Source organism: Globicephala melas, chromosome 12 (genome assembly GCF_963455315.2).
Source record: "Globicephala melas chromosome 12, mGloMel1.2, whole genome shotgun sequence".
Taxonomy (NCBI): domain Eukaryota; kingdom Metazoa; phylum Chordata; class Mammalia; order Artiodactyla; family Delphinidae; genus Globicephala; species Globicephala melas.
In genome coordinates, this window is record NC_083325.1 from 13,708,366 (window position 1) to 13,724,594 (window position 16,229).

General features: G+C 50.4%; 1 protein-coding gene across 1 annotated transcript; it reads left to right on the plus strand.

Annotated features, from left to right (window-relative positions):
* The first annotated feature begins 2,340 nt into the window (after positions 1-2,340).
* CD8B (CD8 subunit beta) lies at positions 2,341-15,482 on the plus strand. The gene is made up of 5 exons (XM_030837424.2): positions 2,341-2,383; positions 5,772-6,131; positions 9,200-9,289; positions 13,752-13,841; positions 15,442-15,482. The coding sequence occupies exons 1-5, from the start codon at positions 2,341-2,343 to the stop codon at positions 15,480-15,482; spliced, it is 624 nt and encodes a 207-aa protein (XP_030693284.2).
* The last annotated feature ends 747 nt before the right edge of the window (positions 15,483-16,229 follow it).

Below are 16,229 nucleotides of genomic sequence, written 5' to 3' on the forward strand. Positions count from 1 at the left end.
GGGGGCTTCCCTGGTGGCGCAGTGGTTGAGAGTCCGCCTGCCGATGCAGGGGACACGGGTTCGTGCCCCGGTCCGGGAAGATTCCACATGCCGCGGAGCGGCTGGGCCCGTGAGCCATGGCCGCTGAGCCTGCGCGTCTGGAGCCTGTGCTCCGCAGTGGGAGAGGCCACAACAGTGAGAGGCCCGCGTACTGCAAAAAAATAAATAAATAAAAATAAAAATAAATCACAAAGATACTACCTCACAGCCACTGTGATGGGTATATTAAAAATAAATAAATAAAAAAGAACAGAAAGTAACAGGTGTCGGTGAGGACGTGGGGAAACTGGAACCTCATGCACTGTTGGTGGAAATGTAAAAGGCACAGCTGCTATAGAAACAGTTTGGCAGCTCCTCAAAAAGTTAAACACAGAATTATCATATAACCTAGCAATTATACTCCTAGGTATAGACCCAAAAGAGCTGAAAGCAAGTACTCAATACATACTTACACAAGAAAGTTTATAGCAGCATTATTGACAGTAGCCAAATAAACAGAAACAACCCAAATGTCCATTAATAGATGACGGGATAAACGTAATGTTGTAAATATGTACAACAGAATATTACTCAGCCATAGAAAAGGAATGAAGTACTGATACATGCTACAAAATGGGTGAACCTCAAAATCATTACTGCAAGTGAAGGAAGCCAAACACAAAAATCCACATGTTGTACGATTCTGTTTATGCGAAATATTCGGAATATGTAAATCAATAGAGAGAAAATGAAGATTCGTGGTTACCAGGGGCTAGAGGGGGAAGGGAGCAATAAGGAGAGACTGCTTAATTGGGACAGAGATTTCCTTTGGGGAGATGAAAATGATTTGGAATTAAATAGAGGCGGTGGCTGGACAACATCACGAATGTACTAAATACCACTGGATTATATCCATTTTTAAATGGTAACTTTGTGTTTTGTGAATTTCACTTCAAAAAGAAAAAAGTTCACACTAATGTGTGGTCTCTCCAGGTCTGCCCTGTGTACGCTCAGGCCTCAGCGGTTGCTCCTGGTTAGGAAATATGGAGGGAGACTCTGGCCTCTGGCTGGGCTGTAGGAGCAGCCCCTTGAACTCTGAACCCAGCTCAGCAGTGCCGGTCCCCAGCGATGGGTAAGGGAGCTGAGGCAGGGATAGGTTGGAAAGGAGATTGGCTTTGGATGCTGAAAGTATCCCTGCCCCATGGCCTGCTTTAGGCCTCCAAGGACACTCCATCCCCTCTTTGGTAAACTCCAGGCTTTTAGGGTGACCCACACGGCCTGCCTGCGGGTCTAGGTCCTTGTTGATATTGTGACCTTCTCCCACCGCCCTCCCCAGGTTCCCTCTGCCCCGCAGGCCCTCACGTACCCAGCTCTCCTCCTCCCCCACCTTCCCACTCCCCGCTTCCTCTGCTAACCTGCACTTGAACAGCAAGATCACCCTGACAGGTCTCCCTGCCCAGACCTTAACTGCACCACCGGCAGACAGAGCTGCAGGGCACCGCACAGCAGGAGGGGAGAGCAGGGTGAGGGGGCACACACACTCTCACACACACAAACACACACACACACTCACACACACATTCACACTCACACACACACACTCACACACACACACACAGCTTCAAAGTGGGCGGGCATCTTTGTTGATCTTCTGCTAACTCCCCATTTCAGTGTTATTTTAGCAGAAATTATACATTGGGGGGTGGGGGGGTAGAGAGAGCATCCTAATCTTCTCAGCTCTTCCAGACTCTGAAGGTCAAGGTTTGGCTTTGCCCCCGGTCCAGGCTGGTGCCCCAGCTCACCTTCCTCAACATCAGACTATGTCACTGTCAGTTAACTTTCCTTCACCCGCACAAGTGTGAGCCCTTGAGGGAAGGGCCTGGGTCTTGGCGACTTCAGGTCCAGCTGGCCCTGGAATACACAGGAGGCTGCTGTCAGTAACCACTCAGAAAGGAAGGAAGTGACCGGAGTTGGGGTCCTGAGCCACCACCACTCCCGTGGGACCCTCCTGAGCATCCTGAGTTCTCTGAGACTCAGCTGCCTCGTCTGGAGTCACATGGAGTGAAGATCCTGTTCTGATCTCCCAGGGCAGGAGGCGATCACACACGTGCGATTGCTTGGAGACGCAGCCAAGACCTTTGAACTGCGGGGAGGATGAGGGCAGAGACCTTGCTATCCTCTCACCAGACTCCCGCCCCTCTCCCCCGCCGGGCCCCTCCCTCCCTGCTACCCGCTCCGCCCTCCCCCAGCTGCCCCGCCGGGTCCCAGCCCAGACCATCTTAGCCGAGCCCCGCCAGGACCAGGTGTCCCGGGCGCGCCAAGATGCAGCCGCGGCTCTGGCTTCTTGTCGCCGCGCAGCTGGCAGGTAAGGCGGGGAGACCCTGGGGCGCGCGGGGCCGGAGCGGGTAGGCTTCGCTGGACCCGGGAAGAGCCTGAGCCGTGGAGTTTGGGAAAACTGTCCCCGTGGGATGCCCAGCCCGGAGCCCGGAGCTGCGGTGGCGCCCGGGAGGCGGCCGGCAGGCACAGTCCCTGGGGGTGGAAAACCTCCCAGGGAGCTCATTACCCCAGGGCTCCCGGGAGCCTCAGGACTGAGGCCACCTCTGCCCCAAAGCCTGAACCTAGAAGGGGAGACAGGAAGAGAGGAGGGAGAGAGGAAGGCGGAGGGAGGGTTGAAGGAGATGGGAAGGCAGAAAAGAGAAAAAGGAGGTCCAGAGAGGAAGGGAAAATGCCCTTGTCCAGGTCTGGCAGAGATGTGCCCCAGGAAGGGGCCAGGGGCCTGGTTCTGGCTTTGGTGCACCGGCGCTTGGCCCAGGGTTCTGTAGACATATTCTTATTACTTCCGGGGAAGTATCTGTAGCACAATCCACCAGATACGAGGCTGCTGCCAGTTCTCAGGCAGGTGTGTCAGGGTACCCCCTCAGGGTCCCCAGTTTCCCGAACACTCCCTGGGGGTGGGTGTCGTAGGCAGTGTGGCTCCCCGAACAAGCAGCGATGGAGTTCGAATGTTGTGGTTAGAATATAGCTGAGAGTCTGTCCCTCTGGCCAAGCCCAGTCTGTTTTCGTTTTTGTTTTCTTGCCGTACACGGGCCTCTCACTGTCGTGGCCTCTCCCGTTGCGGAGCACAGGCTCCAGACGCGCAGGCTCAGCGGCCATGGCTCACGGGCCCAGCCGCTCCGTGGCATGTGGGATCTTCCCGGACCGGGGCACGAACCCGTGTCCCCTGCATCGGCAGGCGGACTCTCAACCACTGCGCCATCAGGGAAGCCCAGTCAATCTGTTTTTTAGAAGAAACCCCTCCACACCCCAAACTGCCCCCTAACCTGTGGTTGATTTGCTCTCTTGTTCAAGACGTCCAAAGCTGACCCTCCTGCCAGGGTGACAAGGCCTGCCCGCCTGGGCTCTGACCTAATGAACTCACCGACATCTCAAGTAGAAGCTAGTCTAGGCCATTCAAAGCTACTAGTGTTACTCTGGGTCATTTTAGAAACAGCAGGTCCCTCTGAGAGTGGAGTCACGGGGGGACTGAGACCATCAAATAAATCAAATGAGACCATGAGTGTGGTAAGGCCTGGCTCTGGGCCCGGAGCACAGACTGGACTCAGTCAGAGCCGGGGGTTCAGCCTCCAGGGGCTGCAAAGCAAGTGGGCACGAGAGAGACCAGGGTGTGTCTCAGCCAGGAGGTCTTCCAGTCAGGACGCAGGCGAGGATGGTACACAAAGAGCCCAGGGCCCCTCGACCCCTGTCCGCTCTGGGCTTTCTTGGTAGAGCTTCTGGAATCTTATTTGCAGCCCCACTACGTGCACATGAGCCCATGCTGTGGATCCGGGTTTCCTCAATTCAAGGAGTGGCTCAAAGCTCAGGTTCTGGGGTCCCAGACCTGAGTCTGAATCTGGATCCACCACAAAGAGGCTGTGTGACCTTAAGCAGCCTCTGTTATAAGGTTAAGCAGCTGTGTTAACCTTCCTGAGCCTCTGTTTCCTCATGTGTAAAATGATATGTTTCCTCCCAAAAGATTTGGTGAGGATTAAACAAAATAATGCACGTACCATACTCAGCACAGTGATTCTTTTTTATTTTATTTTATTTTATTTTATTTTGACCAAGCCGCGCAGCATGCAAGATCTTAGTTCCCTGATCAGGGATCGAACCTGTGTCCCCAGCAGTGGAAGAGAGGAGCCCTACCCACTGGACCGCCAGGGAATTCCCTGTCGATTCTTACTATCTCCCCCAGGAGGTCAATGACCCCACACAATGAAGAATCTCTACTCTGCTAAAAAGACAGTATGGCTTTTGGGGAGAAGAGAGAAGGCCCAGCAGTCACTTGGGCCCCAGGTACCCTTTCATTCTCAGTGCGAACAGAAGCTCAGAGCCATCTGAGTGTGAGGGGAGTCCAAAAGTTTAAGTTCATTTCTTCAGTGTTAGAGAAGGTCACTCTGGGGCCAGGGAGCCTGAGCTCCAAGTACAGGCAGGATTATGAATGTGGGCCACGACCTCAGAAAGCCTTGGGTACACACACACACACACACACACACACACACACACACACACAGACTGTGGCCTCCTCTGCCCATCCAGGTCTGTGTCCTCTCTGGACCTTGATGCTCCTGGGTCTCTGCCCTGGTCTGCAGTCTCCTCTGCCCCGCAGCTAAAATGAAAGCTTTGCCTGGTCAGATTCAGTTTGTTGGACTTGGCCATGAAGGACCCGTTCTAATCCTCTCCTTACGATTTCATTTGCTACCAGTAACAGCCCCTGAGATGTGAGACAGACAGACAGTGGTTTACCCACATATAGCACTTTCCACCTGGCAGTGCTTTTCGGACATTCTAAGCCTCAGAAGCAGGCAGGACTGCAGTAAGCCGCCCTCCTTTTATAGGAGGAGACAGGCTCCACGACTCGCCTGAGGTCCCACAACGCCATGGGGCACAGACGGGGTTCAAGGCCAGGTCTGTGTGTTCTGCTCTAGCTTTCCTGAACAATCCCCTACCTGCAGGGGCTTCCCATCTGAGACTGAAATGAACTCCCAGCGCCACGTCTGGGGTGTCTGTCCTTCCGCTCGGGAATGGGGATCCAGAGACCAATTGATTACGGGCTCGGGGAGTAATGGGCTAGAACTGTGCCTACCAGGGGAGAGTGAGTTCCTCTTGCTGGTTGTCACTGTCCAGAAATGGTGGCTGGCCCTCTCTTAGGTTGGCCAGACCGGCCACGTGCTCTGCCGGTGATTCTGAGCTCCTCTCTGAGCTTGCCCTGGGTCTCCTTCAGCTGCTTGGCGCCTTTTGAAGGTCTACCTAGAGCGGCAGCAGGACAAGGTGAAAGGCAACCGGCTTTGACTTCAGACTGAATCCTTGAGTTTGACCCCCGGGCACTTACTAGCTGTAAGCAGGACTTTGAATAAGTCATATCATGCCTCAGTTCCTCATCTGTGAAATGGGAATAAAAATCCCAAAGTAAGTCTGAGGCATGATTGAGGTCGTTTATGCAAAGAACGAGGCATAAGCATGCAGTCAACAAACGGTGCTCTCTCCCCTGTCGCCTTTGTCAGGCTGGCATCATGAACGCCTGCCTGGTGGACGATCGCATGGGGGATGGGGTGCTCGAGCTCCGAGTCCTGGGGCCACACAGCATTTCCCCAGGCCCTGCAACTGGGCAGGCTGTCTCATAACTTCTCTCATACTTGACTACGGGTGACTGTGAGGCCCCACGAGCCTGGCCAAGAAAAGGTGCTGATGGTCTCTGCCCTTTCTGCTTCTCGCAGCTCTGCGTGGCAGCTCAGTACTTCTGCAGACCCCTGCGTCCACGACGGCTCAGACCAATCAGACGGTGATGCTGTCCTGTGAAGCCAAAACCTCCCCCACTAACTCTCGCATCTACTGGCTGAGGCAGCGCCTGGCCCCGAGCGCTAACAGTCACTTCGAGTTCCTGGCCTTCTGGGATCTCACCAGAGGGACTGTGTACGGCGAGGAGGTGGGGCAGGAGAGGCTAACTGTGCTTCGAGATTCTTCCCGGTACACTCTCAGTCTCCAGAGTGTGAAGCCTTCCGACAGCGGCGTGTACTTCTGCATGACGGTTGGGAACCCCGACCTGACCTTTGGGAAGGGAACTCAGCTGAGTGTGGGTAAGAATCTCAGTGCTGTAGATGAGCACCGAGCACCTGCTGGGGGCCGGGTGCGTGCCAGGCCCTGGGACATCCCACTCTCAGTGAGCCCCGCCCTGCAGGAGGGAAGGACCTCCAGAAGCAACTGCACTACCGCTAATAGAAACAAAAAGTAACCCAGGGCCAAGCAGGTACAAGTGTCGTACGTAGTTATTTCACTTAATGCTGTCAAGCACCCTGGGAGGCAGGTGCTGTTTGATCCCGTTGTAGATGGGTTGCTTAAAAGCATCGCTGCTTCTTCTGGAGACAGGGCACACTGTCCTTCAGCCATGCTACGTTCACCTGAGGCTGTGGCTGGATTGGGCCGAGTCCCCAGACCTGCTAGTGGTTTCAGAAATCCCCTCCCAGTGTGCACGCAGGGAAAGAACGAGCATGGGGACCCAGAGCTTGAACCCACGCCCAGAGTTGCAAGGAGTGAGGAGGCTGGATCCCAGACCCGGCTGCAAATTCTGCTGCAAATTTACCCAGTGCCTGTGGGCAGGTCGCTCCCCTCCCTGGGCCTCAGTTTTCCCATCTGTATTGTGGGGCTGCTAAGGGCCTCCATGACTCCCTCCAGCCCTTAGAAACTGCAGTTCCTCAGGGGTTAAGTCATCATGTCCAGTAGAAATATGTTTTAAGATTTTCTAATAGCCACGTTCAAAAAAATCAAAAGAAACAAGTAAAATTAATTTAAATAATAGATTTTATTTAACCCAGTGTATCAGTGATATTATTATTTCAATGTGTAATCAGTATACAAATGATTACTGACATATTTTACATTCGCTTTTCATGCTAAGTGCTCGATATTTATGGGTACAGCACATCTCGGGTCAGACTGGCCGCGTTTCAAGTGCTCTGTAGCGCACGTGGCAGGTGGCTGCCATATTGGATGGTGAGGGTTAAACTGTCAAGGGTGTGAAGGAATCCTCAAAGCCCCCTCCCCAGGTTAGCCCAAGGCCAACGCCCAGTGGGCCTCCCACGGTCTTGCTTCCCACTCCCCTGGGATCTTTTCAGGCTGGGGGCATTGAGAGTGACAAGGGGACCCCCAGGAATTAGACCACTCAGCATGGGAGGTGCAGGCATAGCGACATGATCAGGAAGACACAAACCAGAGTGATGCCCTCGTCCCAGGTCACCAACCTCGGGTCTTAAATCAGGAGGTAGGGAAGGTAGGGAGAGCCCTCCCGACAGGAAGCCGAGGCATCCCTGGAGGGGTGGGTGTCAACTGATGCTTGCATTGAAAATTGGGCTTTTGTGAGTTTGGGGTTTTGGTTTGATTTATTGTTTCTGTCTCTATAAGCCCCACACGGCCCACTCAAGAGATTTCAGGGTCTAGGAAAGGTGGATGGTGAAATAAGCAAAACTGATTTTCAGAAGATTCCCGCCACGTGTACCACCGCCCGCTCACTCCTGGCTTTGATCTTCCCAAACCCCTCTCACTGCCTGGTTCCCCGGGAATGGCAGTCCCTCCCCACAACACGTGCTGGCAACCGTATCATCTCCGCAGGGTACGGGTATTCAGAGTCAGAGCCTGCCCTCCTGCCAGAAGGTCAGTACATTTTAAAGGAGGAAGCCTGGATGGTAGAGAAAGTATTTGGGGGAAGATGGGCCTTTTTCAGGCCCCTCAAGACACCATGGGCTCAAAACTCCTGCCCCTTGCCAAGAGGAGAGAAGTAGGGACAACTGGGTGTGGCGGAGTGGTATCAGGAAGAATCAAGGGGACCTGCCTCTGGGCAAGAAGACATTGAAATAGAACAAGTCTCCCCCACAAACCCCCCCACCCGTCCCCAGGCCACTGTGCCCAGGCAGGGCACGAAGTCCTGTAGAGCTGCCCCCTCGAGGCTCACCACTGCCGCGCTGGGAGCCTCTGTGCCTCCACGGGTAGGAGGTAGGGGAATGAATACTTCCAAGGCAGTGAGGACTAAAGGGGGTAATGGAAGGTCAAAACACCGCAGCAGAGGGCCGAGCTCCTCCCAGGCTTTCAGGGCAAGAGACTGAGGCTGTTTTCCCCTTTTCCAGGAGGTTCCCTCAGCGCTCTGATGATCTGATGCGCTTAACTTCTTGTCGAAAGGCATTTGCTCTTGAGGCGGTGTGCGGGGTGAGAGCCTAAGACGCACATCTTTTGGCCCAGATGCCGGCCCTGGCGTTTCGTGGCTGTTGAACTCTGAGCAAGTGATTTATTTCAACCTTTTGAGCCTAGGCTTCTTCGGAGATCAGATGGGGAAAACAGTGCCAGTCCCCAGAGTTGTTGGGTTCAATAAGCTTCAGCTGACGCTCTTGGCATGGGCAGTAGCCCGAGGTGGGAGCTTGGGAAGGGTTAATTCTGGTTAGTTGGCTCTTCTGGAAACCTCGTGGAGCAGGCAGAGTGGGGCACGTTTTCTCTACTGATCATGGCTCAGGGCAGTGAGCGTCTGAAGTGTCCACATTTTATATGGAAGCTACCGGGCCCAAACGACCAAACATTGGCTGCCCCTTCCTTTGCCCTTGACTCTAGAGTTCAAGTTCATGATGTCACCCGATTCCCTCTCCTACCATTTTGCAGAAAATCATTTCAGTGAAATGTCTTTCCCCAACCCTCAGAGGCAGGGGTTGGATTCAGCGGCGCCCGGTGTCCCCCCTCCCTTAGCATCTCCGAGCCCCAAGTGCCTCCCTTTGCCCCGTGGGCTTGTCTCTCTGCCCTGTCCCAACACTTCAGCATGTGACACTGGATTAACATGGGGGAAACTGAGGCACAGAAAAGTGATAGGACTTGCCCCAAGTCACGCAGTGGTTAATCAGGGGTTCTGGGGCTCTTTTCACATCTGGGTGGTTCCAGAGCCCCTCTCTCCAGGACACCAAACAGACCCCCATCCCTAGGCCTTCAGGTTCATCTGAGAGTCGGGGAAGTAGATCAAAAATCCCAGTGATCTGTGACCTTCAAGCCCTATAGCAGCCTAGGGAACACTGAGAAAGACTTTAGTCCCTGGATATGAGATGTGCAGTTGTAAGATTTATCTCTGAATCCACCTGCTGTTTACCTGGCCAAAACATGTGTCTTGCTTTTGTAGTTGATGTCCTTCCCACCACTCCGCAGCCCACCAAGAAGACCACTCCCAAGAAGAAAGTGTTACGGTTCCCAAACCTAGTGACCCGGAAGGGTGAGTTCTCCCACACCCCTGGATTCTCAGAAGGGCAGCAGACACTCTCCCTCCCTCCGTCCCTCCCTGCCGTCATTCCTTCCTTCCTTCCGCAAGCCCTTCCCAAGTGTGGACTCCAGCCTGTTTCTCTAGCCCTGAGCTGGGGTCTGAAAGGGAGCTGAGTGTGACAGCAGTGCTATCGTCCAGCAGCTCACACTCTAGTGGGAGACACACTCCCAAATCATCACAGGACAAAACTCAATGAAGGATACATCCACCCAAAACTTGCATACAAATGTTCCTAGCAGGATTAAAAAGTAGAAACCACTCAAATGTCTACCACCTGATGAATGGATTGACAAAATATGAACTCTCTATGTTATTTAGCCGTAATCAAGAGTGAAGTAATGATTTGCTACCACATGGATGAATCTTGAAAATATTTTACAGCGGAAGAAGCCAGTCACAAAAGACCATATCTTATATGACCCCCTTGATCTGAAATGTCTAGAATATGACATTGCTTGAAGACAGAAAATAGATTAGTGGTTGCCTAAGGCTGGGGGATTGGGGAAGGAATGGGTGGAAGACAGCTAATGGGCACAGGATTTCTTTTGACGGGGATTAAAATGTTCGAAATTAGATTGTGGCGATAGTTGCACAACTCTGTGACTATAACAAAAACCATTAGATTATACACTTTAAACGGGTGAACTTTCCAATATATAAATTATCTCTTAATAGAGCTGTTAACAAATAAAAAACTCAACCCAAAGGACCAATGCTTTGGGACTGACATATACACACTACTATATATAAAATAGATAACTAATAAGGACCTACTGTATAACATAGGGAACTCTTCTCAATACTCTGGAATGACCTATATGGGAAAAGAATCTAAAAAATAGTAGATATATGCCTATTGTAACTGATACACTTTACTGTACAGCAGAAACTAACACAACATTGTAAATCAACTAGACTCCGATGAAAAGTAATAAAAAAAGACAAAGGACCAGTACTTTAACCTTCCCCAGTTTTGATGCCTAATAGAGGACCTAGCGCACAGTGTGTGCTTCATATATGTTTACTAATGAGTAAACCAACTCACTGCTCTGTGCTACACGCACCAGATACCATAGCTGAGTACACACACGCACACACACACTTGCCTTGAACCCATCAGCCAAATGTGTTTCTGGAAAAACACTGACCTCTGTCCCCCCAAAGTTACTGGTGACGAAAAGAAAGTGTCACCTGCTCCCGCCCATAGGACAAACCACAAGCAGCCACACCGGGGCCGCCTCATGCTACTGGTGTTGCTTTGTCTTAAATATTTATATAAAGTATCAGAAAGAGTCTGGGGGGGGGGCATCTAGCTGGATCCAGGGCATGGGAGAGGGAAGCTGCCACGTGAGTTCACAGTCAAAAGCAAATCAGAACCCACGTACAGAAGGACAGAGCCTTAGGGAACATAAAGGCGGAGACAGAATGAGCTCATTTTATAAAGTACGCCCCCCAACTTTGCCTAAAGGATTTCAGGCAGGGTATAACCAAAAAGAGGACACAAAAGGCCAAGACAGTAGAGGCACTAAGATGAGGATGTAAAACCTGGGTCTGTGCCCTGGCTCTGGAAGAACCAAAAAACCCAGTGAAGCGAAGAGCAGACCCCAAGTCACGTGGCATCACTAACACCCCTCCTCCCACCACAATGATATAAAGAAACAACCCGGGCATCAAAGCCTTCATCCTGGCGCTAAATTCTAGAAAAAAATCTGCTCTGTTCATTCTTATGTAAGGACCGCTGAATGATAGTGAATTCAGTAACACTTTATAAATGATGGAAAAATGGTCTTCAGAGTTTTTGCATTTCTGATACCAACCCTCAGTAAAATCCCAGGGTAGAATGCAATTCCAACATTAGTAGGTTATTAAGAATAACCAGGATGTGTGTGAAGGTGGCCAGGTTGGGGGGAGGGGCGTCAAGGGGAGTAGGTGGAGGTTGTATTGAGGGTGAGGACCATGGGGAAGTGTAGCCTAGTGGTAAGTTAGCCAGGCCTAGGTCTGCATCCCTGTCTACCACTGCTTATACTGTGTGACCTTGGGCAAGTGATTCAGCCTCTCTGAACCTCAGTTTCTTTCACCTGGCAAGTGGGAATGCTCACCTGGCTGCAGGCAAGGCAGGATAAAATGCGATACTATACACAAGGCGCTCAGCTTGGCGGGGCACCTAGACAGAGCTCAAAGCTTGTTATCATGAAAGAAACCCACAGGCCGCCATGGGGAGGGGCCTGCTCCCCTTGAGACAAGCTGGGGAGGTGCTGGGGGACAATTTCTAAACTGCTGTCACAGGAACAGTGTGGTGAGATACAGATCTCAGGAGACCCCAAGACTCGAGTGAGGCAAAGAAGGTGGGGCTGAGTGTCGCTGGTGTGTCTCTGGCCACTGGCTCCCTGCCCAAGCAGGCTTTTCGCCACCTTTACTAGAAGCGGCAGTTTTCCTGGTAGGTGATCGCGTTTCACCGAGGACCCGAGGACCGGTAGCTGTCTCTCGGCCTCTAGTTCAGGTCGTAGCTCAGGAGGCCTCCCCTGACCCCTCTCCCCGATCCCTGCAGCCTGTGTCCACCTCCCTTACTTAAAACTTTATCCAGGCATAATTTGCATGTCATAAAATTCACCCATTTCAAGTGCATGTCTCAATGATTTTTAGTAAATTTACCGAGTTATACAACCATCACCACAATCTAGTTTTAGAACATTTCCATCAAACTGTCAGATCCCTTGTGCCTGTTTATAGCTAATCTCTGTTCCCACCCCAGCCCCTGGCAACCGCTAATCTACATTCTGTTGCTATAGATTTGCCTCTTCTGAACATTTCATACAAATGGAGTCATAGAATATGTGGTCTTTCATGCCTGGTTTCTTTCACTTCACACCATGTTTCTGAGGTTCCCCCAGGTCGGGAGAACCATGGGGGAGATGAGAGGGAGGCAGACAGAAACCCTCACGCATCAGAGGTGGGAAGGACTTCCAAGGGCCTCTCACCCAACCTTCTTCTCCACGTGGCACCATGCAGCCTTGGTGATGGCAGGCTCCCTCCCACGGAGCAGCCCACTGCATCCCTTCTGCCACCTCTCCTGCCCTTAAGCTGTCACGATGGGACTGGCAGGGGCTGTAGAACTCGGGGCATCTGGGTCCAAATCCTGGCCCTGCCTTTTAGTATCCAGGTGACCTAGGGCATGTAATTGAACTTCTTTGAATCTTGGTTTTTGCTGAACTGTAAAATGAGAGATAAAAATGACAGTAATACCTTCCTTCCTCACAACATGGACGTTTGTAGTTAGTACTATACTTGGCACATAACAGGTCTTCAGTAAACCTTCTCCCCCTTCCCTGACATCGAAAACTCTTTCTAATTTTTTTAACCTTGAGCTCAAATCTGCAGCCTTTCCCTTTTCACCCATGGGTCCTCATTCTGCTCCCTCAGCTACTCATAGGGACACGAAGGGTGCCAGAGAAGGATTTGGGGCATCGATGATATAAACTCTGCTGTTTACATAGCATCCAAAATGGGCAAAGGAACAAATAGGCAACTGAGAGAAGAAAAATCATACGCGGCCAATCTATGAAAATAGGCTGAAATGGACAAATGGTGAATTGAAGTGAAATATCATTTTTCACCCACTGGACTGGCAAAAACTAAAAACTTTGATAATGCCAAGGGTCGGCAGGGTGCACAACGGGTGATTAGGAATGGAATTCACTGCAGCCTTTTTAGAAGGCATTTCACAGTATCTGTTATAATTGAAGATGGATATAGTCTATGGTTAGTAGTTCTCGTTTACAGTATCTGCCTCCGGCAGGCTCCTGCATAAGGAAAGAAATATACCTGGATGTTTTCTGCAGAGGTATTTGCAAAACACAGGAAACAAACAAAATGTCCGTTAAAAAAAAAAAGAATGTGCTGGCATGTTTAGGTGAAGAAAAAAAAAAACCTGGTTGCAGAACAATTTGTACTATATAAGCCTCTGTATTTTTAAAAGCTCTATGGGATATATCTATGTAAATTATGTATGTGTACATGCAAATTAACAATGACAGTTACTTCTGTGAAGGAGCTGCGTTGCCAAGGGGCATTCTAACCATATACTTAAATCTTTTACCGTGAAAATATATTCAGGTATTTCTTCTGAAATTAAAAGTTTTAAAAATAAATAAGAAAAATCCCATTACCAGGCATGCAAATTGTCTATCTCATTTGAACATAAATAGCTCCTGAGTTTATTAATTTTAAAAATTTGCACGTGGGACATGAAATTTTATATATGAAATGATCTCAATGTGTTTAAAGAGCCCAGAAAAAAGACTGGAAGGAACTACGTAAACAGCGGTATTCTCTGGGAGGTGGGGCTTCCGGTTGATTTTTCCCTCTCTGTGTTCATCTGCACATCTCAAATATTTAATATGTGTGTGTTTTCCAGGCCCGTCCTGTGCCCCCCTCATTGTCGGCCCACTGGTGGCTGTCGTCCTTGTTCTGCTGGTGTTCTTGGGCGTGGCCATTCACCTACACTGTAAGTTGTGCCCTCCTGGGCCGTCATGGCGACCCCTTTTGCTGTTGGAGGTGTCCCTGAGGGTCCTTCCTTCTCTAGGGAAGCAGAGCACATGGCAGCCTGTTGGAAGTTTGCCCCTCCAACCCTGAACCCATGATAGTTCCAAGAAGTGATTCTTGGCCTGAGGCCAAGCTTCAGGGATCAGAGAACACCCTGTCTCTGGAGTCAGGCAAACTTGGATTTGAATCCGACTCTGCTGATTCCTGATCTAGTGACCTTGGGCATATGCCCCGGCCTCCTTGAGCCTCAGCTGCCTCACCCCGGGTAACCATGTTACCTACTTCCCAGGGCTGCTTTTGTAAAGTCCCGCCCAAGTGCCCGGCTCGGGGCACGTGCTCAGTAATCAGGAACACCCGTGAGCAGTTGGGACGGAAGCAGTGCATGGAGATTGTGGTAGGGTTTGGGTTATGTTCCCAGAAGCTAGAAATCCTCCGCTCTGTGAGGCTGTGGGGAAACTCAGAGATGGCTGCTGCACCCCGTCACTTCAGAGGTGGGATCACCTCCTTCTACGGGCCCCCCCTGGGAGCTTCAGGGGAGGCCCACACAGCTGGCCAAGAGCCCAGAGCCCCAGACTCTAGCCCTGACTCTTCTGCTCACCTGTGCCACCTTGTGCAAGTCACTTACCCTCTCTGGGCTTCTGTAAAATGGGATGGGGTGGCCCACAAGGACGTGGACTAGATCAGTGGCTCTTTCATAGGTCACAGACCCCTTTGAACGTATGATGGCAACATGGACCCTCTCAGCAGAGAAATGCACCATGTGCCTATTTTTGCATACAATTGCCGCCCCCAAAAAAGGGATCCATTTATTCCATTCTAAGAACCGTTAGAGTTCAGTGGTCTGCAGACTTTTTTGATCAAGGACCTCATCAGTAAAAAAATCTTCTAGTTATAAACCCTAACTTCAGTTAGCTGTATTTATTTATTTAATATATTATGTATGTATATATTTAATATATAATTATAACTATAGTTATATTCTTAAATGATTAATATTTATGCTAGCTGTGTTTATTTAATAGTCTATGCATGTTATTAATGTGCTTCATTAATAACACACTAATAATAATGTGCTTCAAAATTAATAATGTGCTTCAAAAATAAAAAGGATGAGATAAACATGTAAATAGACATGGTCATCTTTCCTTCCTTCTTCCTAGGGGGAAACCTTGCACTTCCCCAGAATACACATGCTCTGATTTAAGGCCACCTGTCTGTACAACCTCTGCTTCCTGACCTGCTGTGAAGGGCAAGGTGGCACATTTAAGGGCACACAGACTGCCACTTACTAGCTACATGACTTTGGGCAAGTCATTCAGTAACACACTCACTCTCTATGTCAGCTTCCCCATATGCAAAACGGAGATAGTAAGAGTACCAACTCTTAGGTTTGTCATGAGCAGTAAGGGAGTTAAAACCCATGAGGTGTCTGGAGCAGAGCCTGGCACCAAGGAAGTGGTCCGAGGTGTCAGCTGCCCCTTCATCGCCCTCCTCCCTCTCTGGGGCTCGGTGTCAGTGGCTCACAGCCCATGCCAACCAGCGGTCTTGTTTTCTCCTTCCAGGCCTGCAGAGGAGAGCTCGGCTTCGCCTCCTGAAACAGTAAGTGGTTGGGGCCTTGGAAAATTGCCTGGGCCGCAGCCCTGGGTGTGGCCCCGGCTTCCTCAGCCCCTGCTGCTGCCCATAGCCTCCAACTGCGAGAGCCCCAGACACACACCACCTTCAAAAAAATCACACACTGTGTCAATAGATGGGCTCATGGAGTTCAGGCAAAGAGAGAACCTAAGCAAACAGAATACCGATTAGTCGTCTAAGTATATGTCAAGTATGGTAAGATTTAGCTCTTAGCTCTCCTGAGAATAATAGTGAACTCTTTTTTTTAAATTTTTATTGAAGTATAGTTGATTTACAATGTTGTGTTAGCATCAGGTGTACAGCAAAGTGAGTTAGTTATATATATTCTTTTTCAGATTCTTTTCCGTTTTACGTTATTACAAGATACTGAATAAACAATCAACTACTGCATGGGTAGAACCAGTAGGATATCCCAAACTCTTTGCCACCGTTATTTCATTCAACTTGGTCCTGCGTGACACGGGAGGGTTATTTTTACAGATGAAAACTTGCTCAAAGCACTTGGAACAGTAGAGAGTAGCCTCGAACTCGAAGACAAGTCGGTTCACCCCAAGGCCAGCATCTCCACCAGTGGAATTCCTTCCCTCCTGGTGGTGTGTGTTGGACTTGACCCCACCTGGGTCCCAGGAGTCGGCAAACCCACCGGCTGAGTCACATAGACACGGGGGCTACAAGGCTCGCTGCTTAGGCCCACTGAGCTGGGTAAGCTCCAGCAGAA